Source organism: Narcine bancroftii, chromosome 12 (assembly GCF_036971445.1).
Source record: "Narcine bancroftii isolate sNarBan1 chromosome 12, sNarBan1.hap1, whole genome shotgun sequence".
Taxonomy (NCBI): Eukaryota; Metazoa; Chordata; class Chondrichthyes; order Torpediniformes; family Narcinidae; genus Narcine; species Narcine bancroftii.
This window is the reverse complement of record NC_091480.1, coordinates 74,734,939-74,762,797: the sequence shown is the minus strand read 5'-3', so window position 1 is coordinate 74,762,797 and position 27,859 is coordinate 74,734,939. Positions and strand designations below refer to the sequence as shown.

Below are 27,859 nucleotides of genomic sequence, written 5' to 3'. Positions count from 1 at the left end.
TTATAAATGTACTTTGCAAGTTTTAACTGCTGGCATAAAGCCCCACTCCAAAACAAGGAGACTGTAACTCAATTAGTAAATGCAGTTTCCATTCTGAAGCATTATTGATCCATGTGTAATAATATGTACTCCATTAGTTCTCCTGCACTTTATCTAACATCTATAAATTCGACTCCAAATGATATCAAGTGCCATATTTTAACCCTATTAGAGATTTGGATTAATTTTTGATCATCCATTCTGCCCTGTGTGGAGGAGTCCCTGCCTATGCCTAAGAAACGCTTTGGAAAATTTCAGACATCTACCAGGCTGTCCTGAGCTACGTTTGTTTGAAAGAAAGGGCCTGATCCCATTCAGCATAAAGCTGTCAGTTCTGTTCTTGATCGGCCATTGAAAGAGGTTGGAGTTGTGAATTCTTGCAACAGGAAACTCTTGATGAAAACTCTTTGGACTTTCATAAAGCAATTTCAAGGTGTAAGAAATGTGCCAGTTCAGCTCCAAGAGCATTTGTGGAAAGGGAAACATAAAAATTAGCTTTTAATAAAGCGTAGAAAATGGTGGAACCACTGAGCAGGTCAGGGAGTGGAAACAGTTCAATAATGACCGTATGGTGGAACCACCGTTAGGACTGTTTGACATATGGCCGGCCCGCCCCTTGCTCATTGTACCTGTGGCTCCTCCCCTGATTTCCCCCAATAAAGGTGGCAATGCCATAACCCCTCCCCCAGAACAAGCTTGGGTAAGCAATGTGAGATGTGCCTTCTGTTTATGGTAATAAAAACCTATCAGTCGGGTAACTTCTACTCTTTGGAGTTATTGATAGTGCATCAGACTGATAACCCCCTCCAATGGTCTCTCTCTTCCCCTACCCCTCTGTCTCATTTCCTCCAGCACCCCACCTCTTCTTGCTATCAGAAAGCCACCCTTCCATTCTCAGCTTCTTCTGCCCTCTCACCTGCAACAACCTCTTCCTCACCACCTCTTCCCCTTCCCACCTCTTCTCCCTCTTCCTCCCTCCCTCCCCTCCTTCTGCCTCTTCCCCCCTCCTCCCTCTTCCCCCCTCCTCCCCCTTCCCCCCTCTTCCCCCCTCCCCCTCCTCCTCCCTCCTCCCTCCTCCTCCCTCCTCCCCCCTCCTCCCTCCTTCTCCCCTCCCTCTTCCTCCTCTCCCCTCCTTCTGCCTCCTCCCTCCTCCCCTTATCCACTCCCACCTTCTTTTCCCGATTTCCCCACGGGCGTCTCCCTCCCTCCCCCGGTGACTGGCAGGAGGCCACGGAGCGAGCGCGCGCTCGGCGGGTTTGCGCGCTCGTGCGCGCGCTCCGAACGCCGTGGCCCCAGCAGCCCGGGCAACGGCGCACCGCGGCGGCCGGCTGCAGAGATGGCGGTGGTGAAGGTGGTCGATGCCGGGCCTGGGGGAGGCCCCGGAGACGGCGCTGTGGAGCAGGAGTGTGATCCAGCCCAGGGTAGGTAGCGTGTGTCGTGGTGGATCGGCCCGTCTCTCTCCCTCACGAGCGCTGCTCGGCCCGCTGTGAGTTCTCCGCAGAAGATGGTTTGTGCTCATGGACTTTGCCCGGGTCAGGCTGGTCAATACGAGCTGGGAGAGTCATGAACCGTATCCTGCAACGGGGCAATCCATCCCAAATTCTCTCTCTCTCTCTCTCTCTGTACATGGACAGTAACGATCTATGTGATAATTGTGTAAAGAGAAGCAAAGGAATGGGAATCAGTTTCAGACATCCAATAACAGTTTCCACACTCATTTTCATAAACATGTGGCTATCGATTTTGATCCATTTTACCAAAATGCATAGCCTCACACTGCATTTCCCAATCTGTCCTATATCCCTGTTTCTGTAAAAGCACCCCATTGTGGGACGGGGAGAGGCATGATGGCCTGAATGGTCTCCTCCCCTTTGTGGAATCTGGCTGCTGGTTTTGCGATAACGCCTCAGAGGCCAGCTTTGTGGAGCAATCCATGCTGCCAGCCTTCAGGGCCGAGACCCCCTCAACTCTTCCGAAGAGCTCGTCAACTCCATCAACTTCGTGTTCAACTTCCACCCCAATCTCCAACTCACCTGATCCATCTCTGACAGCACTCTCCCCTTCCTGGATCTCTCTGTCTCCATTTCAGCAGACAAGCTTTCCACCCCCTGTGCCCTGCAAGGATTCTATCCCCTTCTCTCAATTTCTCTGCCATATCTGTTCCCAAGATGAGGCCTTCCAATCCAGATCTTCTCAAATGTCTGCCTTCTTCCATAAACATGGCTTCCCCTCCACCATCATCAACTCAGCCCTCATCCTCATTTCTATTTCCTGCTTATTTGCCCTGGCCCTCTCTGCCCCCAGACACAACAAACATAGAATCCCCCTCATCCTCACCTACCACCCCACCAGCCTCCGCATCCAACACATTATCCTCCAGAATTTCTGGCACTTACGACAGGATCCCACTGCCAGACACATTTTCCCTTCTCTTCTCTTTGCCTTCCATAGGGACCGCTCCTCTGTGATTCCCTTATGCACTCATCCCTCCACACCTAACAAACCCCCCCCCCCTCCTCCCGGCACCTTCCCCTATGGTCGCAGGAGGTGCAATACTTGTGCCCACACCTCCTCCCTCACCATGGTCAAACAGGCCTTTCAAGTGAAGCAACACTTCACCTGCATAGCCATATGACTGATTTACTGCATCCAGTGCTCCCTCTGTGACCTCAACATCAGAGAGGCAGGTTGCAAATTGGAAGATCACTTCACTGAGCACCTCCACTCCCTCTGCTACGTTTACAGAGACCTCCCAGTAATAAACCATTTCAATTCTGAGTCACACTCACATGTCTGTCCATGGCCTTATGTACCGTCCCAACCAAACCACCTGCAGATTGGAGGAACAACACTGTAGCGACTACTTCTGTAGAGCTACTAAATTAGCACACATACACAGAATTAGTCAACCAAAGATTGTTCATTTGAGTTTGCCATGCTTCTTTTATATCCCTCCCGGCCTGGGCTCCATGGGACGGGGTGGTGACGTCACTAAATGTTTGCCACCAATCCGTGGGGCTGGCGGGTTTAAAGTACACATGGTGGGAGCCCCGCACCCTCTAGAAGGAGGCATATCAATCCGGCATGCTGTTACTCTGCACGCAGTACCACGCATATGGGGTCCATTACCCAGGTAAGTGCACAGCGGTCCAGCCCACGGCTTCACGCATTCGCTGGTGAGGTGCACCGGCGACGGTTCACAATACCGCGCTGTGCCCCTGCTCGGCCCGCTACACAGCTGCTACAATACCTTATTTTCCATCAGGGCACCTTCCAGCCAGATGGCATTAACATTAACTTCTTTGGTTTCTGCTAACCTGGTTTGCCTTTTTTTTTGCCCCTTTCCAGTTTTTCCAGTTTTCCCCCTCCCATCCTCCACACACCCAGCCATCCATCCTTCCCCACTCACAGCTGTCCCCTCCCTCCCTTCTCCACCTACCATGTCCTGTCTTTGTCTCCCCTCCCACCCCCCCACCTTTTTGTTCAGATGCCTGCTAATATTCCTCCGTATCTTGATGAAGCCCAAAACGTCAGTTATGTATTTTTACCATTGCTACATAAAGATCACTGTTTGACCAGCTAAGTTTCTCCAGCATTTTATGTTCTTACCAGCACAGAGGCCCACTCCAATACTCCAGAAAAATCTGTTAGTCCATCACCATCAAAGTCTCAAAGGAGCTGGATTATCAGAGTTTTACTGTAAATAATTTTGATGAATGCATTGATGGTGTGGTTGGCAAATTTACTGATGACACAAATTAGGTAGAAAACTAAATTGTGAAGAGAACATAAGGAAGATTGAAAGGAGAATACATGGGTTAGGTGAGTGGGCAAAGGTCAGGCAAATGGAGTATAATAGGGCAGCATGGTTAGCGCAATGCTGTTACAGTGCCCGCAATTGGGACTAGGGTTCTGATCCTTCACTCTTTATAAGGAGTTTATACATTTTTCCTGTGTCTGCGTGGGTTTCTTCCGGGGGCTCCGGTTTCCTCCCATCATTCAAAATGTACTAGAGGTTGTAGGTTACTTGGGTATAATTGGGCAGCATGAGCTTGTGGGCTGAAAGGGCCTGTAATGTGCTGCATGTCTAAATTTAAAAAAAATTAAAATGTGATAAGATGCAAAATTGATAATTTTGGGAAGAAAACCGGTTTGTCCCTCATTCCAAGGTATACTGGTGCTCCTCCTGGCATACCTTCCTTCATTTTTCATTTCCATGTTACAGAATGTACACTTTGGTCCTTAATTTGAGTAACATTGTGAGCATCTTGTCACTCAAGGGTGACATACCAGTTTTGACTGGAAAGCTGGTTGGAAAGATCTGAATGATCTCTTCTCCCTTCAATACCACATTAAACAATGTGACATCTGGATGACATCTCAATGGGGCAACCTAACCAGAGATGATAAAGTGTAGAGAGATGGATAGAGGCAACTACCTTCTTTATTCAGTTTCTGCAATATGGTGGCGGTGCCGGACCCGCTGTAGCAGCAGCGCTGCTGCTGGTGCAGACCTGCAAGGAGCAAGGGAGTGGAGATGCAACACTCTTGCGGGGTCCAGCCGCCCAGTCGTCTGCCATCGGTTCCCCACAGGGTTTGAATGGCCCGTTGAGGGAGTCGACTGTGGTTTTAGTTGAAATCCCACAACTGCGAGTCTGTTCCCAAGATGGCGGCGCCTATTGATCAGCAGCGGCCATGGGGGGTTGCAGACTCCGGGGAAGGAGAGGACAGGAAGATCACACCCTATCTGAGAAGGAGAAGGGGAGGAGACAACACGTGGGGACGGTGACAATGGCGGTGGACCAATGAGAGGCTTTGTGGCTGAGTGGTCAGTGCATGCGGCAGCTGCTGGTGACTCAAGGCTGCGGACTGCTGGAGACTGGCTTAAACTGGAGGGGTACCAGGTATTGGAACTGGGATGTGAGGAGGTGCTGAGGGTGCTGGAGGGTTCCTGACTGCGTCAGAGTTTCGGATCTGGAGCTTGGGTTGCCAGTGGTTTGGACTGGACTCTGTGTGGCTGCAGTGGCTGTGAAAGTGTTGGAGGTGAATCTATGTTCACTCATTAACTCTGGGGTGTGGGGTCTCTCTTTTACTTCTCTCTCTCTGACAAAAAGTCTGACTGTAAGAGGTGCTTAGGCAATTCTTGCTGGTGGCGAACCTGTCTTGCAGTGGGCAAAAAGAAATATCACGTAATATGACACTGTTATTATTATGATAATTAATTGAATTTTCCAAGGTTAAAAGATACATCATGTAGTTATTACGTTCTACTGTATAATAACTTGTTTAATTTTGTTGATTTCAGAATACTCACCTGAATCGAAGAATTTGGTACAGATTTCCATGTTGCTGCTTGTTGAGCAAAACTTACAGCTGTGTGCAAGGGGGCAAAGATTGGAAGATGTGTGAGTAGCAGTTCAAATATAGGAATTCATAATGAGCAGAACTGTGCCTTTTGAAATAGCGTGGCAGTACCTTAATTACATGAAGAAGCTTCCACAATAGTTTTCCGTTAATTGACCTTGCCTAAGGTGCTATAAGACACGGAGTTCGAAAGATCCAAGGTTGATTGATTTATCTTAGAGTAGCTGTTCACCAGCAAGGCAATGATGTAATTGTCCCAGTGGCCTGGAGAGGAAGGGAAGGACTCATTTCTATTCCGGTTTACTATCCTACAAATGTTACAAAGTTTTGACTCCATCTTGGGGTCCTATGTAGTAGAACAGTGTGCAAAATCTCATATGTGAATTATGGCCACAGGTCAGGTACTCCAGGGCTGCCAACATCATAGGTTGGTGTGGGAACTAGTGAGGGAATCGGCATGGATGCCAGTACGGTGGATCTCGGGACCTTGGTAAGCATCTGTGTCTTTTGGATCTGTGTGTGGCCAGGACTGGGTTGAAAATCCGTATTGAAGGCATCAGGAGTTCTGGCCTGCAGGCGGCCGAGGCCAAAGCATGAGAATTTGCAACCGAGGTATCAGGAGTTCTGGTTGCGACCAAGGTATCAGGAGTTCTGGCCTGTGGCCAGCCGGGGCTGAGATGAGAGACCAGGGTCGAATTTTACGAGATAAATAGAAAATTCCAGACTTTTTTGTCAAAAAACAGAGTGTTAACTTTTATATGCAATCACCTTTACATGAGTATATATGGTATCTTCCCCATATTTATGAATAAGGTCTTTTTACATTCATGGAACATTGGTCTTGTCTTCTGTTCAATGTCTTTTCAGTATCAGCATTACCAACAGTCTTAGAAGGCCTCACATTAGTTACTTTTCTTTCCTTAGATTTGTTTTTTTTTCAATTTATGATTATACTGTACAGTAAATTTGTTTTGATAAAATTAATGCAAGGACTCCATCTGGTGGTTGTTCTAAATGCCTTCCTATTTGCAAACTACAGTCTAAAAAGTGTCTTCAGGTATACCAAGCAATATTAAGAGTTTTCTTCATTGTCCTAGTTGTTTTATGTTAAACTAAAATTCTTGTTGATGACCCTACATCTTCCATACAGAAAAGAAGCTCTGGCAAAGCTCACGACTGTTCGATTAGACCGAAAGAATGTGGACATCCTTGGAAATTTTGAGGGCTTGGAAAATGTCTACAATCTTTACCTTCAGCAGGTAATTCCTGCTCCCGCATTCATTGAATTGATTGAGGAGAACGTGTCCAAGTTTGTTTTGATAGCTCTTTGAATAAATTACCTACTGAAGAATTAAGGCTTACAAATTGTAAATGCAGATTGTGCGAAGTTAGTTGATGCAAATTCAAGCTATATAGTTTGAAATAAAAACAGAATATGCTTAAAAAAAACTCAACAGGATGGTCTTGATATGAAGTTTAAAATGGGTGCATGTTTTATTTATAACTCCTCATGTAAACTAGGTGAGGATGGTTTGAGCAGCAGGAACTCAAGACCAGAAATTATTCCAACTTTAGAACATTAGAACATGTGAAGAGTGAGCCTTTAACCAGATGTTTACATCAGTAATTCATTCACTCCTTCCATCTCTTCAATCCCACCACAGAATCAAATTAAGAAGATAGAAAATTTAGAATTGCTTCACAATTTAAGGTGAGTTTGATGTGAAAGTAAGATTCATTGTTCGTGGATTTTGTCACTAGTGAACTACTTGCTCCTAATAGTACATGTATAGGATGCAATTGCTCATTTCAAGCTTCCTTCTCATGAATCCTTCTCACCACTGATCCTTCCTCTCCTAGAATCTTTTCTTATTCAAAGTCTCTTCACCCTGTAACATCCTTCCTCCAACTTTTGCAGCCTCCTTTTTTTGGACCATATGGTTTGGTCCCTTTCTTCCTTCTAAGCACTGGGTACAGATAGACCCTGACTTACGAGTTCCAACTTAAGATAGTTTAGTTACGATAGTCAGAATCCATACTTTCTTTCTAAATATTTTTATAAAATTTTACATGAGTAAGCAGGTATATACTGAAAATTTGTAAAATTTGTCAAATATAAAGAAATCAACAGAATTATCTAATTTATAGAGTACATCTATAAATTAACAAATCGATAAAGTAACAAAACATCTCACAATTTTATATTTTAATTTTCTCCCCACCTTTTAAGTCCATTACCAAGTCAAAGTTCTATAATTAAAGTATTCCTTATACCTGGAGTAATATAGTATAATGAAGCTTTGGAAGATGAGCTTTATAATAATCTAGAGGTTCTGAAAGTAGCTCATGAGGTCCCCATACGTTTTGAAACCCTATATCTAAGTTACTAACAGAATAACAAATCTTTTCTCGATTTAAACAGGACATAATATCCCTCAACCACTGAGCATGAGTGGATGGGACAGCATCCCTCCATCTAGTAATATCGCACATCTGGCCAAAAGAGAGGCAAAAGACAGAACCTGAGATTTAATTGGGGACAAACAGATGTCATCCTCTCCAGTGATACCAAAGACAGCAACCAGAGGGTTAGGTTCGAGGTTTAAATTAAGGATTAAGAATAGGGTTTGGAAAACATTCCTCCAGTATTTTTCAAGGCAAGGGCACATCCAAATCATATGAATAAGAGAGGCCTCATTTCTCTCGCATTTCTCTTCTTCTTTAACACAACAAGAAATTACATTTATTTGAATAAATAAAAGATAATGTAGCTTTGGACCTATGCATAACTTTAAATTGCAACAAATAATGACAGGCACAGAGGGATGTGGAGTTAACCAACTTAAGGATTAAATCCCAAATCTTAAACCTGACAGCTTGTCATAAATAATGGATATGAAACCTTTAAGAGGGGGTTGTAAATTAAAAAAAAACACATCAACAATGTTCGTATCAGGTACATCAGGAAAGTTAGGTATCTGAGAGTGAAGGAAATATCTGATTTGCAAATATCTAAAAAAAATGAGTATTAGGTAAATTGAACTTTTCAGAAAGTTGTTCAAATGATGCAAAGCAATTATCAATGAAAAGATCTTTAAAACACTTAATACCCAGTCTATACCATTCTTTAACTGTGCAAGGAAGGTTCAAAGGTATGCCTCACCAGCAGCAATTGAAAGGCGCATAAACAAATGGATTAAGTTTAACACAAAATTTACTAACAATTGTCAATTATATTATTATCTCAATAAACTTAACACCCAAACATAAGCCTTTATTGCAACTAAATACTAACAATGGATATTTATAGTGTGTATGTGAAAAAAATACTCAGACCATTACAGTCTAAGCCCAAATTAAACTCCCAAAACAAAACCCCAAGTCAGTCTCATCAAGTAAGTTGTCAAAAGAACTGTCCACAGAATCTGGTCTCCAGGCTTTGATGCACAGGTCTTTGAGTTGAACGTGGAAGGAGATGACTGTTGTCACTGAGCAGACTTATGACCTTGTCAGGTGAATACAGGATTCTTTCCTTAGTTTCCTGTGTGGTATTGACCACCTTCAGTTTTCTCACAAGGGACTTTCTCACAGTGACCTCCTACTCACTAGCACGAAGTCTGCACCTCCAAAACTCTCTTTGGGGTTACACCAGGTGCCCCTCTGTCACACAAAGTTTTCTCTGCCAGAACCCTGCCTTGGGTAATACCAAATTACTTTTGTCACACAAAGTCCTCTTCTCGAAAGGGGACTGCAGAAGCACAGGTCAGATACACACACTGGGAATCAGAGTGTAAAATCTGCTGTCAGAACCCCAGTGCTGGCATCCATGATCAGAGCCGCTCAGCCTCCTGCCTTTTAGGTAGAGCTGCTGGGTGAACACACTGACAGTTCGTTCCTCAGTGCGCTGGACAGTTTAACTGCCGCAGCGCTTGTCTTCGGCGCTCCTGATTGGAGGAGAGGGGTGGACAGCAGTGGGTGCACTCTCAGTAAGCCCACCGGGTTCAGCGCGCGGCTCTTGCACTCCACACAGCTGTTCCCTCTCCCAGCTCACAGTTCCGGTGCTCCATAGAGTGTGTGCTCCTTTCTCCCGTTACACAGTCAGTCACTGTCCCTGGTCAGAAATAAAACTGTCCATGGTCCATAACTGAAGAAATGATTGGATAGAATAGGGCTTGAACGAGAAAAACTATAAAATCCAAAATGTTTTCTGAACTGGGCCTGTATCCTTACAGTGTGCCTAACAACAGAATTATCAATAGATTTATCTAAAGAAAAAGGAAGTGAGGATCCAAGAAAAGCTGGAATGGAGAAATTTTTAACTGTATGCAACTCCATTGCTACCCACAATGGACATTCAAGTCATTTAGCAAAACGTATCCAAAATGTAAAGTTGCATATGTTAGCTGCCCAGGAATAAAATCGGAAATTAGATTTTTGAAGGTGAACTTCACTTAATCAAGGTCGCCTACTCTTCCGTATATAGGATGATATAATAGAGTCTAATGAGTCAAATAAAGATCTAAGAATAAAGTTGATATAGTCTTAAAAAGATATAAAAATTTAGGCAAAATATTCATTTTGATAGAATTAGCGCGGCCCACCAAAGATGTGGACAAGGGTGACCACTGCGTTAAATACTGTTTCACGTATTTTAACAGAGCAAGCAAATTTTCCTTAAAAAGACACGTTTTCTTGTAACTGTAATACCTAAATAAATAATTGATCTTTCACAACCTTAAAAGGAAGTTAGTATACATTGATGCAATTGTATTCAAAGGAACAGTTTTAAAACTGACTAAATAGAGTAAGTAATGACAACAGGGAGGTTTCAGGGTTTGATATGCAAAATAAATGATCATCTGCATAAAGGAAAACTATGTTGCACTCCCTTCCTCCAAATCCTAAGGTGTCCTTGCAGGTTCGAAATGCAATTGCTAATGGCTCTCTAGCCAAATCAAAAAGTAATAGACTCAGAGGACACCCTTAATGGGTTCTCCTTTGGAGAATAAAAGGTTTGACTGATGAAAGGTAGTAAGAATTGAAGTAGTTGGGCACAAGAACAGTAATCTTATCCATGCAATAAAACTTTGACCAAAATGAAATTTTTCTAAAATTGTAAATATATACCTCCACTCCACACAGTCAAATGCTTTCTCTTCATTTAAAGCAGAGGTTCTCAACCTCCTTCTTTCTACTTACATACCACTTTAAGTATTCCCTATGCCATAGGTGTTCTGTGATTAGTAAGGGATTGCTGAAGGTGGTACGTGAGTGGAAAGAAAAAGTTTGAAAACCACTGTTTTAATCGTACCTAATTGACTTGTTATGTGCATGGTTTCATAACTTGAAAGGAAATGGGCCAATTTTTCATCAAGCAAAATATTTCAGTAACAATTGGGTCTAGAGCAGTAATTCTGAACCTTCCCTTCCCACTCACATACCACCTTAAGCAATCCCTTACTAATCACAGAGCAATTATGGCATAGGGATTACTTAAAGTGGTATGTGAGTGGAAAGAAAATAATTGAGAACCACTGGTCTATATAATTCCAGACCTCAACGACTGAACACAACCACTTCTTGTATCCACTGGAGAGTGTGATACGGAGTCATGCAGAATATAGTAGGGAGGGCTTAAATCCTTGGTTGTATAATTCTAACATTACTTCCCTGTACTCAGCTCACTGATTCATAACTTTGGGAATATAATCTTCCACCACTCAAATCTATTGATCACGATATTCCAGTTTCCCTCTCTGTCGGACCTCTAGGATCAGAGTGTCCTTTATCAGATAATGATGTAAACGAATAATGATCGAGCACAATCTCTGTCCCTGAGCCGGTTTAGATACTAAAGAACAGTGAGCTCTATTGATCTTCAGCAGGGATGGGAGTGTCTCCTTCCCAAAACCTGACGTAACAAATCAGAGGAGAACTTTGTAGGTTGCCCTTCTTCAGTAGATTCTGCAAACTGCTCCAGCTCTTCAGATCAACAACTTTAGTCATCAAGTTACTTTCACGTAAGATGAAGCAGACATCTTCTAATTCAGTAGCACGTTGACTTAAGTATTCAGAAGCGTGCTCCATAGATGACAAATGCTGATCATGCGCCTCCACTAACAACCAGATTTGAACAATTTTAACTTCTAACAGGCAAAGAGAAGCTTTGTAGTCAACAGTCTGTAGATCCGGTAGGGTAGAAATAGTCTCTATTGATAGGCTAGCGGCCGCTTCTTCTTTTTCCCTGGATTCCCTATTTCTTGTAGTTATTTTGAGGCAAACAAGAGTTTAAAAAAAAAAGGAAAGCTACAAAATATATAACGCTTTGGTTGAAAACTAGAAAGGTAAAAAGTGAAAAAGATAAAGGGTAGACAGGAGCGCCTGATAGTTGCATCTACACCATGTTGTAGCTGGCCGAAAGTCAGAATCTGTACTTTCGATTTCAAGTTCTGATGTTTATCTGCACTTGCCATGTCCTGGCTGCTCGTGAATATCAACTCCCAATGCTAAGGCCACCTGCACATACTAACTCTCTACGCCACAGCTGCAAATGCATACTAACTCCCATCACCATGGCCATCCATGCATCCAAGCTCCCAACGCCCAGGCTGCCCATACATCCGAGCTCCTGACATCCCGGCCTGTCCCTTTAGCATCCCCATCATCCAGTGATTAATTTTAGTGCAATACTTCAAAAATTCTTCAAGCCCACTGTGCTTTCAGCTGTGTACATTGTAGTAATGTTTATTTCAGTGTAAATGGCTTTTGAATAAAGGTTTTCAGTGTTTAAATAAAAAAAAACGGTAGAGTGCTGTATTGTTTCGACTTATGATCATTTCAACTTGCAATGCAAGTCCTGGAACCGAACCCCATCGTAAATTGGGGTCTACCTGTATTCCTTTCCCTCCAGACATGGAGACAATCCAACTACAAATAGATATGTTTATGAATGTGGAATAACTTCAGGTCAACAAGTCATGGCAAGACTCAGAGAGAAGGTAGTATTACAGGGAAATGAGAGCAACAGAGCCTGGTGGATCTGCTTCTCTCTCTCTCTCTCTCTCTCTCTCTCAATTCTCCCTCTACACTCAAGCCCCACAGTGTACTTCCCCATCATGACTTTCCCCTTCACTGTCCATCTACTGGCTGCTCAGTTGTTTAGCCTAAATCAATGGCAAGTGTTCCTGTTTGCATACCCAGTCACATTGTTGGAAAATGGTTAAAATTAATCATCGCCTTCAGTGTCCCAGCACAGCCTTTGGCCATTTGAGGAAAATAGCATTTGACATTCAAACCCAGCACAAAGCCAATTGTAGTGATTCATACCCTCTGGTATGAATCAGAGATGTAGGTTATTTACAGCAACCACCAGAAAGAATTAGAGAAATGCCACCAATGTTTGTCGAATATGGAAAGAGCCCCCCCAAACTACTCGTGCACCCATCCCATCAAATGCATATCACCCCACCTGAATCTGCAAATCCCACAATCCATCAGCCACCTCAACTCCCACAGAATTAGAGTGAAGCAAATCATATTTGATTGTGAGTGATTGCCTGAGAAGAAAAAGAATAATGATACACAGGTACCGTTCTTTTAAAAATTTGTACAAATATTCCTAGTCTCAGCAAGATTCCACTCACCCAATGTGAGAGTCTATATCCTAATCGAGAAAGTCATCAGTCATTCAGTGTAAGCCATTATTCATTCAGTTCAATGATTCCTGTTTGTTCTGCATGGTGTTATTGATCTTGTAGATTATTCGGTTTGTGGATCTATAATAACTAAATTTGAGGGCATTGCTCATTTCTTTTGTAATTCCCAGTATAGAAGTACCCCGTGTGAGGGTACTTACACTGCAGAATGCTTTATTTAGTTCAAGATCCATGTTGAGAGGGAGCCCGTGTATAATGCAAGTATATCTGAAATGAAGAGGGAAATGCTGAGCTATTTAATTCAATGTTACAGATTTTTGACACTGGCTGGCAACAAAATCCAAAAAGTGGAAAACCTAAAATGTTTACAAAAGTTGGGATTCTTAGACCTCTCAAATAATCAGATAGAACAACTGGATCCAGGTTTGTTTGTTTCAATCATCGTTTCATAGCTCAAAGTAGGTAGTTTCCAATAATTTCTTACTCTAATCTGTCTGTCGTTTTATTTCCAGTGGTTATTTTGATTCACACCAAGTCAATGGAGGCAAAGAATTTTCTCGTTGATGGACATTTGTGTGATTAATGAAATTGGTTACAGAAATCTCAAATCATAAATAGAAATTAACATGAAATTACCATAACAGCTCAAGTTATAATTTCAGTGCCAGAGTTTTTGGAAGAAAATCTGTCGGTGACGTTTTTCATGTCGTAAGCATTAAGGCACCTCTTTGCAGCAAAGAGCCTCTCACTAAGCTGTAATTTACTGGCATAAGAGTTGTTAATGCTGAACATTTTTATTTATCCACCAGTAATAATAAAAAAGATTCTCATGAAAAACACATGTTCCAATAAAATTAAAATTCCTTTTTTCTCTCATGTTACATGTTAAGGATTTTTTTAACTAGCAATACAAAAGGTTAAAAAACAGGTATTTAAAAGTCTGGCCAGAGAGGTCGAGGTTGCACGTCTAGACTCTACGCCATCTTGCCACGCCCCTTTAACTAGCAAAACAGAAGGATTTGAATTATAATACTTTTTAATTTATATGGTGCATTAATTACTTGAACGTTGAGAATTCTGCTGTGGTGCATTTGAAGTCGGGTTCCTAGATTATTAATCCAGGTTTCTAGATTACTTGACCAACTCCCGTAATTTAACTAGTGCACCACTACTGACACCTGTAAGACAATCAAGAAAATTCTGGATTACGTGCAGTTTGCCACGTTGCATCATAATCACAGTTAACTAGCAATGTAGACACCCCCCCCCCCCCACTTCCTGATAACTAGAAAGTAGTTCATCCCTCAGGAACCTGTCCAGTTCCCTTTCATAAAGCCTGAAATAACGACTTGCTGCATATCTCACATGTTTGTTCCCAGGACTAAAACATCTCTGAAAAGTGAATGCCTGCAGGCACACAGATTAACTCTTTGCTTATGGACCGCATTATAATATCTTCTTAGTTGTATAATTTTTTAAGTGACCATTTCAAACAAATTGCATTTAATTTCAATGTTGTAAAAAGCTCAAAATATTGTTCAGTGCATTGGCCAAGAATATAATTACATTGTAATTACCTTGTGAAAATCATTGTATCAGAACTAAGAAATGGTGACATTACTTTCCCTCCTCCAATCATGTCCAAGTCATTGGGCAAAATAAGATTATTAATGACGTTTATATCTGTGGCTAACATTGTCCTGACAAACTCTTCAAACAGGCAAGATGTTTAGCTTATTATTGACATTTTTGTCTTTGTACACTAAGGTGAATTTCCAGATCATCTCATAATTCTGAATATGTCAGGCAATGACTGCACAAAACAGAAAGAATACAGGTGAGGCAAGAATTCTGATGTATTTTCTCAAGGGCCAGATTTTGAGGAGATCACAAGGGATGTGCAAAATTGACCAACAGAGAATAGTTGATATCTACTCTGTGGAGCAATGGAAAGGAAATTTGGATGTTTTGACGTATTAATGTCTTCCTGGATTAGAAGAAAAATTTTAATAATGGATTGTAGACCTTGTCATGGTCATCATTTACTACTCTCCCAATTGCCCTGAAAATGGTAATACGCCATCTAGAGAGATGCACCACAGAAATGCTTCCTGCGACCCACCTTATCTGTTCCGATAATCAGTCATTTATTTACACTAATCACATTATTCTTCCCTATGTTCCCATTAGCTACATTGCTAATGACTTGAGGGTCCCTCCACCCTCAAGTTTCTATCACTCACCTGCACATGGGGTGCAATGAATAGTGACCAATTAACCACAAACCCATGTCGTTGAGATATGGGGGGGGTCCAGAGCATTAATAGCAAACCCACCCTGTGATGAATGTGCAAACTCCATACAGAATATCTCTGGGGCTGAATGGCAGTGGCTCTCCGAGCTCTGCCACCTCAACTGCTTGCAGTCAGGTGCTGTTGGGAATTGTAATCCAGTATTTAGACATGGTGACAATGAAGAAACAATGTTTATTTTAACATTAGTATCGAGGAGAACCCATAAATGGTGTCATTTCCATGCACCAGATTCCTTTGTCCTTCTTGATGTTAGCTGGATCAGGGAATTTCTGTTGGATAATCATATCAAATAACTGCAATGGTTTTGTTTTTAGATGGGACACACTACAGCTATGCATGTGAGTAACAGAGGGATAAATATTTGGGGAATTGAATAGGATGCCTGTCACGTGGCCTGCTGTTGAGCCTTGAGTATTTTTGATCACAAAACTATTCCATCAGATACCTGCCGTGTACCTTTTTTGATGGTGGAAAGAGAAAAAACTCGGTATATATATTGGCTGCTTACTTTAAATTTGTGCGTAATAATTACTCCTCAGATATTGATGGTGGAGTGATAATGTCAGTGGGAATGGTCATGACCTGGTATCTGTGCTGAAAGGCCTGGACAGAATAGATATGGCAAGGATGTTTACTGTGGTAGGAGAGTCTAGGTCAAGAGGGCCCAACTTAGGATAAATCCATTTAAAACAGATGCGGAAAAATTTCATTAGCCAGAGGATCACGAGTCTGTGGAACTTGTTGCCACAGGCGGCTGTGGAAGTGAAGTCATTGGGTGTATTTAAGGCAGAGATTAATAGGTATTTCACTAGTCAGGGCATCAAGGATTACAGGGAGTGGGAGGATGCATCAGGTCATGATTAGAATGGTGGAGCAGACTCGATGGACCATGGACCTACTTCTGCTCCGATATCTTGTGATCTGTGTGGCACCAATATGACTTGTCTTAGAGCCATCCATGCCTGAATGTTTCCAGGTCTAACTGCTATGCTGCTTTACTTTCTGAGGAATTGCAAATGGTTGGATGCAAAGAGGCTAATTTTAACCAAACTCATTTGACAGAGCATCCATTCACATCCTTCCCACTTTCCCACAGATTACAATAGGAAATAAAACCTGTATCTGTTTGAAATAAATAATCAATACATTCCTGTCAGTTTCCAACCTCCATTTCTCTCTGTACTATGGAATAGCTGGTGTATATGCTCTATCTACCATGTAACATGATGTTTGTCTTCACTGATAGGGGCTGATAGTGAATTCCAATATTTTACAGGGAGCAGGTAATCCAAACTCTCCCTGCCCTACAGCAGCTTGATGGTATCCTTGTCCAAAGAAAGAAAGATCCCAATGAAGCTGATGATGTTGGAGACGGTCACGATTTAGATGGTTCTCAAAGTGAGGAAGATTCCGATGAACCATATGACACTGAATCTGAGAAGAAAGATTCACTATGTGACATCTCCGTCTCACCAGGAAAAGTGAAAGGTGTGGAGCATTAACGGCATGATTTATGAGTTGCCATCTGTAATTCATTCCAACATGTACAAGCCCTGAAATTGCATCCCCCCCCACTCCCCCACCCCCGTTAAAACTTACTTCAACCCTTCACCCCACAACCATCCCTTGCCGCCACCATCCACTTCACCTTCCTTACCGATCCTCGCCGGCTCTTCTCTCCACAACGTGCTCTTCGTCCTCTCGTTCCACCGAGCCCGCATCTCGGGGGAGGGACATGTTGTGCGTGCGTATGTGTGTGTGAATGCCAGTTGGCAGTCTTTGACTCTCCATTCCCCCTCCCAGAGACCCATCAGGGCAAACAGCAGAAGCAACAACAACAGTAATGAGCAGTTAGAAACGTTTGGTTTGAACACTGGGATACAAGATCACTGAGGCAAATTCTCCTACTCTCAGGGCCTTTTATGTTTCAATTAGGCAGGACTATTTCAGCTCTGTCTTATTCAAGAAAGATACCACAAAGAACACAGGACTTCACTGGGATATCAGCAAGAATTTTATTCAAGAACAACATTCTCAAATCCTGTCCCTTGGAATAACCATTTTAAAATGAATGTTCATTCTCACCAACCTCAGACAGCCGCTCTGCATATCACCTGCTGCTCTGTGGGTCTGTATAGGTGAAGCAGCGAAAACAAGGATGTACAATTTACAATAAAAAGGCAAAAATTTGCAAAAAAAATTCCCACCAAATCGAAACAAAATCCGACCCAAAATGCTGACAAACCACTTGTCTCCATGGGATTCGCTGCAAACTACTGCCTCCTTTTTGAGCTCCTGTTGAGCTCAACCCTCTCCTCCTTTAGGTTTTTTTTTTACAGGTGATCTGGCATGTGGGTGAAAAAGATAAGAGGTTGAGAACCTCTGCTATAAGCATAGTTTACCAATAGATTGTTCCAAGGGATACCAAACTTTGAGCGGGGTAGGTAGACTGTATACATCCATTCACACTCACTTCACACCTGTACACCCAGATAAACATCCAGGCTGAGAGGATTCAATAACCCACCTGTGTGACCTGTCTTGTTGGGCATACATGAACTAGGTACCAAAAGCAGCTGCAACTATGACCCAGATGCAAAGCTGGCAATGAAATCACCTCTCAGTTCCAGCCCAATCAGCGGTTGTCTGGACACATGCATTACAAATAGCAGAGTGCCCAGATGAATTGTGCCAGAACTTTAGGATAATCTACACAAATTCAAAAGGCACTGACCTCTCAGAGATTCACCCTCCCACCCTTCCATTCACAGAGATCATTCCCACGACAAATTCTCTCGCTCCATCACACCTCCAAGTCTTGGGAAACCGTTTTGTTTTGGAGTCGTGCCCCTGCTCCAGTGATCCACAGAGTAGTGACCTGGAGGAAATTGTGCCATGGAATAGCTGCCTGGAATAAACATCTGACCAACAGCGAAGCCCACGTCCTGATAGGTAGAACTCTGCCCATTCCTTAAAACACAACCTCACCCCGACTCAGATATCCGGCAGAAGGCATGGAGTAGATCAAGGGATGGGGCCTGGGGTGCCAGAGGGACATGACTTAACCATGCTGGAACCGTCTTTGAACCCACTGGAGAACCTCCCTGTGAACTTGAATGGTCGCCCCACTGAGCACCGTCCGGCCAGGGGCATCAACGCAGGTAGGGTTCCAACACCATCAGCACCCGGGAAGAAGCTTCCCTCTCACCGCCAAGCCACACACCGGGGCCTGGGTCTCTCTGCCATTTGTCCGTGCCAGAGGCGACCGGCCGGCGCAACAGCCTACCCAGGGCAGGAGAACTGCAGTCAGCCAACAGAGGAACACATACACACACACACATCGGGCTTCCTCGGGGCAGGCGAGAACAGTGGCGCCTAGGGCACATGCCCTGGTTGCCATACCTGAGATACACCTATGGGACTCGATTAGAATTGAAATCTCTTAATCCCGCATAAATCAGAAGCACTTACATTTCAAAATTCTTCCATGTGCCCGGAGAGGCTGAGCGCAACTGTTTGTCACACTAAACCATTTCAGAGGGCAGCTAAAAGACAATCATACTGTTTTGGGTATGAACCCAGAACAAAAATATCTGATTTTCTTCCCTGAAAAGATTATAATGGTAATTTTAGGTTTGTTTAATTGGTTGAATATAAATTTGCCACTGTTCAGGTGGATTGAACTTGTGTTTTTAGATTGTTGGTCCATTCCTTGGATTGCTAGTGCAGTGTCATAATGTCAGAAATTTATAGAAAGAAAACAGGGCCTTTCGTCAACTTGTCCATGCCGACAAATTTGTTGACCAAGCTTGTTCCATTTGCCTGCATTCCCCAAAACTTTTCCTATTTGTATGTCTTAAATGTTACAAATGTGGCTGCTTCTACAACTTCCTCTGGAAGCTTGTTCCACATACTCTCCACCCTCTGTGTAGAAAAAGTTGCCCCTCAACTCCCTTTAAAATTCTTCCCCTTTCATCTTAAATCTATGGCCTCTAGTTTTAGATTCCCCTACCCTGAAAAAATTTTTATGACTATTGACCTCTTCTGTGTCCTTAATCATTTTAGAAACTTCCATCTAGTCCCCACTAGGGTTAAAAGTCTATCCAACCACTCGTTATAATTCAGGACCATCAGTCCAGGAACCTTTTTGTGAATCTTTTCTTCACTGTTTCCAGGTTAGTTATATCTTTCCTAACTGGGAACCAGAAATATGCATTATACTTTGTGTGGTCTGACCAACACCCTATACAGTTGCATCATGATGTTCTTGCTCCTGTATTCAATGCCCTGACCAATGAAGGCTAGCATGCCAAAGCCTTCTTCACCACCGTGTTTGCCTCTGAATTGCATGGAATTTTGTACTAGTACCCATAAGTCTCTCTGTTGTATAACCCTACCCAGGCCAGTAGCAATCATGCCCTGGTTTAACTTGCCAAAGGGCAACTGTTTGCACTTCTCCAAGTCCCACCTACCATTCCTTGACCCACTTTCCAGTTCATTTCGATCCCGTTGTAATCTTAGATAACCTTTTCATTAACCATTTTACCATACTAACTACATTGATATCCAAATAATTAATAAAAGATGACAAACAGTGGACCCACCACCAATCCCTACAGCACAGCACTGTCCACAGGCCTTCAATCTGAATAAGCACTGTCCACGACCATCTTCTAACTCCTAGACCAAAAATCAAGATGCCAGAAATCCCAACCAATCCAAGAATCTGTTACTTTTCAAATACTCTCAAAGTTTTTAAATGTAGTGTATGCACACGCGCGCAAGTGTTGGCTATTTTGCTTCAAAACTTCTCACCTTGATAAATGAAGCATGTTGTATTTGCTAATGAATGAACTATCAAGATTTACCTGTTCTTCTTTGCCTGTTACTTCTTTATTCCTCCTTAAATTTGAATTTTAAAAGTACTGCCTGAGAATCTGCAAAATCTGACAATCTGGAACAACCCAATTCCCGAGCACTCCAAATATTTGGACTTCTACTGTATTGAGCCAATTCTGGAGCCATTTGGCCAGCTCACCCTGGATTCCATGCGATCTGACCTTCTTGGCTAGCCTACCATGCAGGACCTTAGAAAGACTTTGCTAATAACAACTGCTGTGTTGCAGTGCTGTAGTACCAAGAAAATATTTTCGAGTATTTGCTCATTTTTCTTTACAAGATCCAATTTTATATTTTAAGTAGTTCTAACACTGAACGCCTTCTGTTGGGTCTGGATCAATCCCAATTGAGGACTTGATATGAATTGTTGTGTCCTCTTCATTGACAATAACGAATCATGTGGCAGACGGTCACATAGTATGAGTTGTGTGTCTGACACCGTCCACACCTCACAAGCAATCAGCGCAAAGAAATAAAATCTTTCAAGCTTAACATCCTTGATAATATTTTCAAAAATGGAAACTAATATTTTCAAAATTGATTTAAAAACCAGATGTTCCTACAAATGGGGCAGAAAAGTAAAAGTGAATCTACCTATATATAATGTTATTCTCTTTTTAACCTGCAGCGTTTGATCTTATACATTTTTGACTCATTTAAATAGAAATCTATGCTGATACAGCAATAGAAACTAATCCCTACCAAATGAATACAAAATGAATCAAATGAGTGATTGCCTGCTGTTTGAGATTCAGATAATTGCATAACATTCTGATGCATTCCATAACCTGGACATTTGCCATTCTTTGCATTTTATTGACCATTTGTCTCTTAACTGAGAGTGATCTATAGCTGAAATTGCTATTCATTTTGCTGATATAATTAAAAAACAAAATTTGGTCCAATAATAGATTTAACAAAAAGGTTAATTTATTACCAGCTGTTGCGTGGCCAACACTAACAATGCAGACTGCAAGATTTTAACTCCTTTGTAAGATGCATTGCTCTTTATAAAAAAAATGCATTTATTTATTGAAAAATTTTTCTTTATTTTTGAGGTATTGAATTAAATTTTTCCTTTATTTCTGATATATTTGGGTTAGGTGAGTCTATTTTAATGTCTTTGTTTGCACCCAACTCCCAGGCCAGTAATTCACTGTAATCAGCCACCAGGAGGCACCTGAAACCATCATCTATAACAGCACTCTTAATCGTTTTCTTTCCCCATTGGAAGATATCACCACTTCAATTTAGGCCTTGTTTTTTCTCTTCAGAACCAAGTATGACTTCCACCATTTTAGTTGAATGGCCCCAAATGCGAGCACATTAACATTCAGGAAAGCTTGCCTGTTTGAATCCTACCTTTTATTCTCAATTGCTTTATTTCTCTACCCAAAGTTTCATGTCCAGTTTAATGGAGCTATTTCATTGAAGACATTCCTTCCACCTTTAATTATTTTACCTTGCTATAATAATGAAAAAAAGAAACATTGCCCCCTCCTTCTCGTTGTCCTCTGCTTAGCTGCATCCAATTACCAAGATAGAAAATGCAATAAAAGAACTAAAAGCACATAACCACATTGCCTGACTAAAAACAGCAGGAATAGTGCCGTAGCACATCACCAGAAAATTGAAAGCAATTTCATTATTTATAGAACATATTTACTTGATTAAAAATATAGAAAAGTTTATTGAAATTGTTTTTAAGTTAAATCTAAAATTGAATGTTATATTTAAGTATTACTTCCGAAGCAGAAACTACTGCTCCAATAAATTCATATCTAGTTTAGTAGATCTGTTTTCATTAACGTCATAAGCAAGGATTTAAACAAGTTGTGCAGAAAGAGTTGGGTTCCAGTGGATGAGGAATCTGTGAACAGGGCACATAAAATGTGCATGAGACAAGAACGAGAGGACATGGGTTAAGAGTGAAAGGTGAAATGTTTAAAGGGAACTTCTGGCAGAGTGGTGAGAATGTTGACATTTAAGAACTATTTGGACAGGGGCATGGATGAGAGGGGTATTGGGGGCTATGGTCTGGGTGTAGATCAGTGGGACGAGGAAGAATTATTGTTCAGTACAGACTAGATGGGCTATAGGATCTGTTTCTCTAGTGTTCTATGGTAAGAATTACCATCAATTTGGAGGTTGCGAGGAGAGATTTTTCTAAAAGGATCGAGTCACTGATTGAACCTGAAATTGTGTTATTATTTTAAGAATATTTCACATGATTATTGGAAAAAAAAGTAATAAAGGGAACTGAGCAGGCACATAGATGTAGGATTACTGCTGACATGAAGAAAAAATACTAAAACTAATGGCTAGGGCGAAACAGACTTCCGAATGTTAGAATTTTAACATAATTTGGGTCACTGCAATTTGCAAGAAAAATACAAGTAATAATGTTAACAAAGTTAACGATGCAAAGAGATCAATGTAAGCAAACTCCCCAAGAAATGCTCAGATTTTTGTCCTCACATGAGCTGTTACAGAGAGCACATCTTGACTGTAATATTAATCATGTGCTGCAGTTTAGAAATTTTACAACATTGCAGCAAAATAATGCAGATGCTGGAAATAAGATGTAATAATAAAAAGTACACAGCAAGCCAGGCAGCACCTATGGAGAGGGAATGAGTTAACATCTCACTTCAATGATCTTGTAGCAGGATTGAGTTACATCGGTTTTCATACCTGGAACTTGAGGTCTGAATGGCTGCATTTTTCAATATGTTCAGTTGCCTATGGAATTATCCAGATATGCAGAGACCTGAGTCTTCATCAAATTGTATCTATAATTCAACATTAAAATATTCTTCTGGCATAAAAAAGATATTTCAATCAAGAAAATGGGTTTATTAGTAGATAATGTTGATGAGTTTTACAATCTGGAGGCCTTGATTGGAATGTGGGATAATAAAATAGGATTTACATGAAAGGATGCTCAATCTAGTGGGCTAACAGGCCTGCTTTGTTTTTTGACTGTTCAATACCGGCCTGAGGTTAATGCCAAATATTTAAACAATATCCTAAATAAAAACACCTATCAGTAATCTTACCTGACAAATGTAATGGCCATAGTTGTAGTGCAGGTGTTAACCAACAAATGGATCAAAGCTTCAGCCACAATCGTGGGCAATGTGAAGTAAAAGGTTTCTGGTCTGCTTGTGTTTTAAGGTTTAAAGCACAGAATGGGAGGGGGTGAATGTGTTGGAATTGTTTAAAAGATTAATAAGGGTAATGTCACCTTGCTTTGTTTGGAGTGAATGTGAAGGGATAGGAACAGAAGAGATTTACAAGGATGTTGCCAGGGTTGGAAAATTGTAATTATGATGTGCAGTTGTCCAGGCTGAGTTGTTTTGTTTGGACCAGAGGTGACAGTGACATTAATTGAACTGTATAAAATTCTGAGAGCCCTAGAGAGAGTAAACAGCAACCTATTCCCCTCAGCAGTGAGGGTAGTAACTGGGAAATATAGGTTCAAGTTAATTAGTGGAAGGATTAGAGAGGAATTGAAAAATAATTATTTTATTCTCAAGAGATGAGGCTATTGAAGAATGGGGAAGGCAGCAACTTAATTGGCTCAATATTAAAAGCTGGGAAGTGGGATATTCCTAAACAGAAGCTTCTGTACTGTAATTCTGGAAATATTCTCAATTTTTTTAGTGCTTAAAAATATGCATTTCGTGTGTTCTTTTCCTGGTGTATAAATGATTTTAGGTTATGGCACATAGCTTCTAAGACTGTCTAAATAGTCGTAACATCAATAATTTATCCCATACTTAGTATGGATGCCTATGGTTTGCAGGTTTCTTTGCTGAACTTCACAAAGAAATGGTATGTCGATCTCAAGAACGGAGGAAGGAAGTTGAAAAAGACCACAAGACTAGGCTGAACGAATTGCATGAAATCCGTAGCGAGTTAGCACGAATGCGATGCAAACCAATGAGGATGAACCAAATTTCTGGTCCAAATTTCAGTTTGAAAGATGGGGATGATGGACAAAATGAAGAACGTGACACCCAGGCTAAAATCTTCGATTGATGGTCCAGGGCTGTTGTCACAGAGTCGCTGAGAAATTTGTTGAAACAGTTCAATGACTTCAGCTGTAAGAATTCATTATTATTCAGATCAACCACTAGTCCAAAGAAAGTTGACATGATAATATTTAAAAGGCAAGTCAAGCATGCAGGAGTAGAGCATTTTTTTTAAATTAACCAGCTTTATGTGGATCAAATTAAAACTAACAAATAAACTTCCCCTCATCTCCCTTTTTGTCTCATTTGGTAAATCTTCTGGGTAGCGGGTAACTAACTCCATGTTCATTTTGTAGATGGAGTGTAGGATTGATGATACTCAGTGGTTTGTCGTGCCACTATGCTGGCAAGTTTTGTACTCAGCCACATAACTTGGGTTGATCCATAGTATTCAGCAGGAGAGGAGGAGGAGGGTAGTCGCACCCTTTGAACATCCTCCACAGTATTCAGCTGGAGAAGGAGGAGGAGGGTAGTCGCACCCTTTGAATATACTCCACAGTATTCAGCTGGAGAAGGAGGAGGAGCTCTTTACACCCCGGCCAAGCTCCCAACTGAACGACACAGGTACTTACCGTGGCTAAAAGTAAGTATGCATGTAATAGTTGACTCCTAAATTTTACCCTAAAAATTGGTCCATAAAGTTCGGCTATTACACATGTATATACAGTATACCTCCCAAAAACTAGAAAACTCTCAAAATACTCAGCAGGTCCACCAACATCTGTGGAGAAAGCAAACCAGAATTAAAGTTTCATTGACGGCACAGTTAGTGCAATGCAATCCAGGTTTGAAGCTGATGCTGTCTCTGTAGGGACTTTGTGTGTCCTCCCTGTGTCTGCGTGGGTTTTCTCTGAGTTCAAGTAGACCCTGACTTAAGATGACCTTCAGTTCTGGGACTCGCATCATAAATCGACATTATCATAAGTTGAGCAGGGTAGGGGTCTCCAAGGTCCCCGCTCGAGTCGGAAGCCCAAAGTCCTCAATCCTGCCGGAAGCCCAACCTTCCTGCTCCTGCCAGGAGCCTGACCATCCCGGCTTCGGGAGTTAATATGCATGGGCAGCTGGGATATCTCAAGTCTGGATAAACGTCGTAACTTGAAATCGAAAGTACGGATTTTGTCCATCGTAACTTTGAAATGTCGTAAGTCAAAACATTGTAAGTTGGGGTCTATCTGTATTCCACTCTTCAAGGCATGTGGGGGTTGTGGGCCAGTTGGGTGTAATTGGCCTGTTAACTGTGTTGTATGTCTGAATTTAAATTTTAAAAAAATGATCCAGGCTTCATCTCAGATCTGTGCTAATTTTTGGAGATGCATAGGCTGACATGCCTTATTCATGCCTTTCACTTTCCATTTCATTTGACTTGAGCAACATAACTTGCTTTTCTTTTCTCCTTCATGTTTATTTAGCTTCTCCTTAAATGTATCAACTGCCTCCAAAGGGCCCAGATCTGAAATGTTGATTACCCTTTACTTCCTATGGACTCTACGTGTCTCACTGAGTTTCTCCAGGAAGTTTGTGCATTGCACTTGACCCCAGCATCTGCAGACTTTCTTAGTTAACTGTTTATGACTAAGTGCAAGTCCATTGTACTGTGACTGTGACAATACCACCTTCTCTTTTGATTGGACAGAAATTAGGTGGATTAGATTTATATTTGTCTTGCATTTTGTGAACAAGACATAGCAGAGAGGTTTTCCACAATGTTAGACATGCCAGTGTCTTAACAGATACTGCAATTGTTGGAAAGCAAGATGACTGAAAGAGAAACTTTCATTTTGACTCAGGCATATTCTTATATTGATCTGCTTTTATCGACGCAATGTACGAGTAAAACAGCCTCAAATTCATGTCTGTGCATTCTGGGGCAATGGTACGTTTGAAGGCTTCTTGAAATTGCTACTGCATTTGGGATGACTTGCCCATTCAGTGTACCATTTCATACATATTAATTGAGACAAAGAAGGTCAACACAATGTTCCACTATAGCTGTCAATGGAACATGCATGTGCACTCAGCAAAGATTTCTGCATAGCTTTCAAGAATATTGAATGTTTTCTATTTCCTACGTCAGAGATATTGAGCCAACTCGTGTCAGCATTGTAAAATCAGCTGAATCAAGGTTCAAATCTTGAATTTTGCTGGTCTGCTTCAATCATTATTAAATAATGGGATGATAATCAATTAAAATATACTTGGAAACATTTAAAAAATTATCTTTAGTCGTTCTATTGAAACAAAGCCATTCTTTATGGTAACTGAGCAAAAATTTGCTGTATTGCAGTTCCTTCACTAATTGTCCTTCTCAGTTATCCATCCCAAGTTTGCAGGCCCTCACTCTTCTCTCTGTCTCACAAGACTGCTTAGACCTTTGCTTTCCAGCTCTCTGCCTCGTGTCAAAAAGTTGTACTTCATTTTCTGTGGCAGGGATGTGGATATATTGGCATACAAGTGCACAAAGGGAATTGTCCAGATGGCCTGTTTATTACATTGAGGCCCAATCTGCCGTTCATGTATGAATGCACAAGATTCCTTGATTTTATATCAAAGTTCTGGAAAATGAGGGAATAGGTAGGAGAGGAAAGTAGTCCTGAGGCAAGAAATCAGCCGTGATCATAATGAAATAGATACAAGGGGCCGAGCAGTCTATCTGCTGGTGTAAGGAGCTGAGAAGTGATCTACAATGTGCTAGCTTGGGCTTCGATCTGAAACATAACTCTGTTCCTCTTTCCCACTTGAACTGCAGAGTGGCTGCAGCATTTTATGTTTTTATTTCAAATTTCCAGCATTATAGTTTAAAAAAAAAATTCACCTTACAAATGTACTTTGGATGCATCTCTCTGCATGCAGCAAGTGTGGACTGTCATGCCTGCTTCCACTCCGATGTTTCCAAAGAACAATCAATAAACAGGTTCTGCATGACAGACATATTTGTCAAACCTGGATTTCAGATTGCACATTGCTGACAAAAGCAATACTGCTTGTTATGTAGAAAATGCTGATGTGTTCAGAGAGTGATCTCACAAATACTTTTCATAATCCAATGGTTTCTTTCAAGGTCAAAGAAAGCTGGAAGAATAGTGAGCACATGCTTTCTGATTCTCCTCAGGACTCATTGTGTGCTCAGCCCCAATTTGTAAGCATTTTTTGCCTCATTGTTCTCATCAGTGATACGCAGTAGTAATCTGATCAAAATAAATATGAATATGAATTTTAATTTGCACTACTTTACATTGCACTAATTGCTGCAGCTCTCCATTTTCACAAAAAGGTTCAATTGCAAATGCAAAAAGGATAATAGGCGAACTTGTATAATTCTCTCCTGCATTATCGCCACTATATTTCCTTGGTATTTCCTCAAACTTGCCCTGAGCGTTGTTTTCCAGCATCAAATTCTGTGCAGATAATGAGTTGCTGTAGTTTTCTGACATTCCATTTGCAGTATTTCCCAAAACCTGCAGGTTTCTGAGACTCTAAAGCCACAGATGTTAAAGCACATTTACATTTGACATACAATGATCGTCTGACTCTTATTGAAGTTAAACAGGTA

At 41.5% G+C, this 27,859-nt stretch overlaps 1 protein-coding gene across 1 annotated transcript; it reads left to right on the top strand.

Annotated features, from left to right (window-relative positions):
- The first annotated feature begins 1,232 nt into the window (after window positions 1-1,232).
- On the top strand, window positions 1,233-24,543 carry LOC138747553 (leucine-rich repeat-containing protein 46-like). The gene is made up of 9 exons (XM_069906868.1): window positions 1,233-1,460; window positions 5,345-5,444; window positions 6,554-6,662; window positions 7,068-7,114; window positions 13,372-13,481; window positions 14,826-14,895; window positions 15,688-15,711; window positions 16,650-16,861; window positions 24,081-24,543. The coding sequence occupies exons 1-9, from the start codon at window positions 1,376-1,378 to the stop codon at window positions 24,314-24,316; spliced, it is 993 nt and encodes a 330-aa protein (XP_069762969.1). The 5' UTR covers window positions 1,233-1,375; the 3' UTR covers window positions 24,317-24,543.
- Window positions 24,544-27,859: the final 3,316 nt, after the last annotated feature.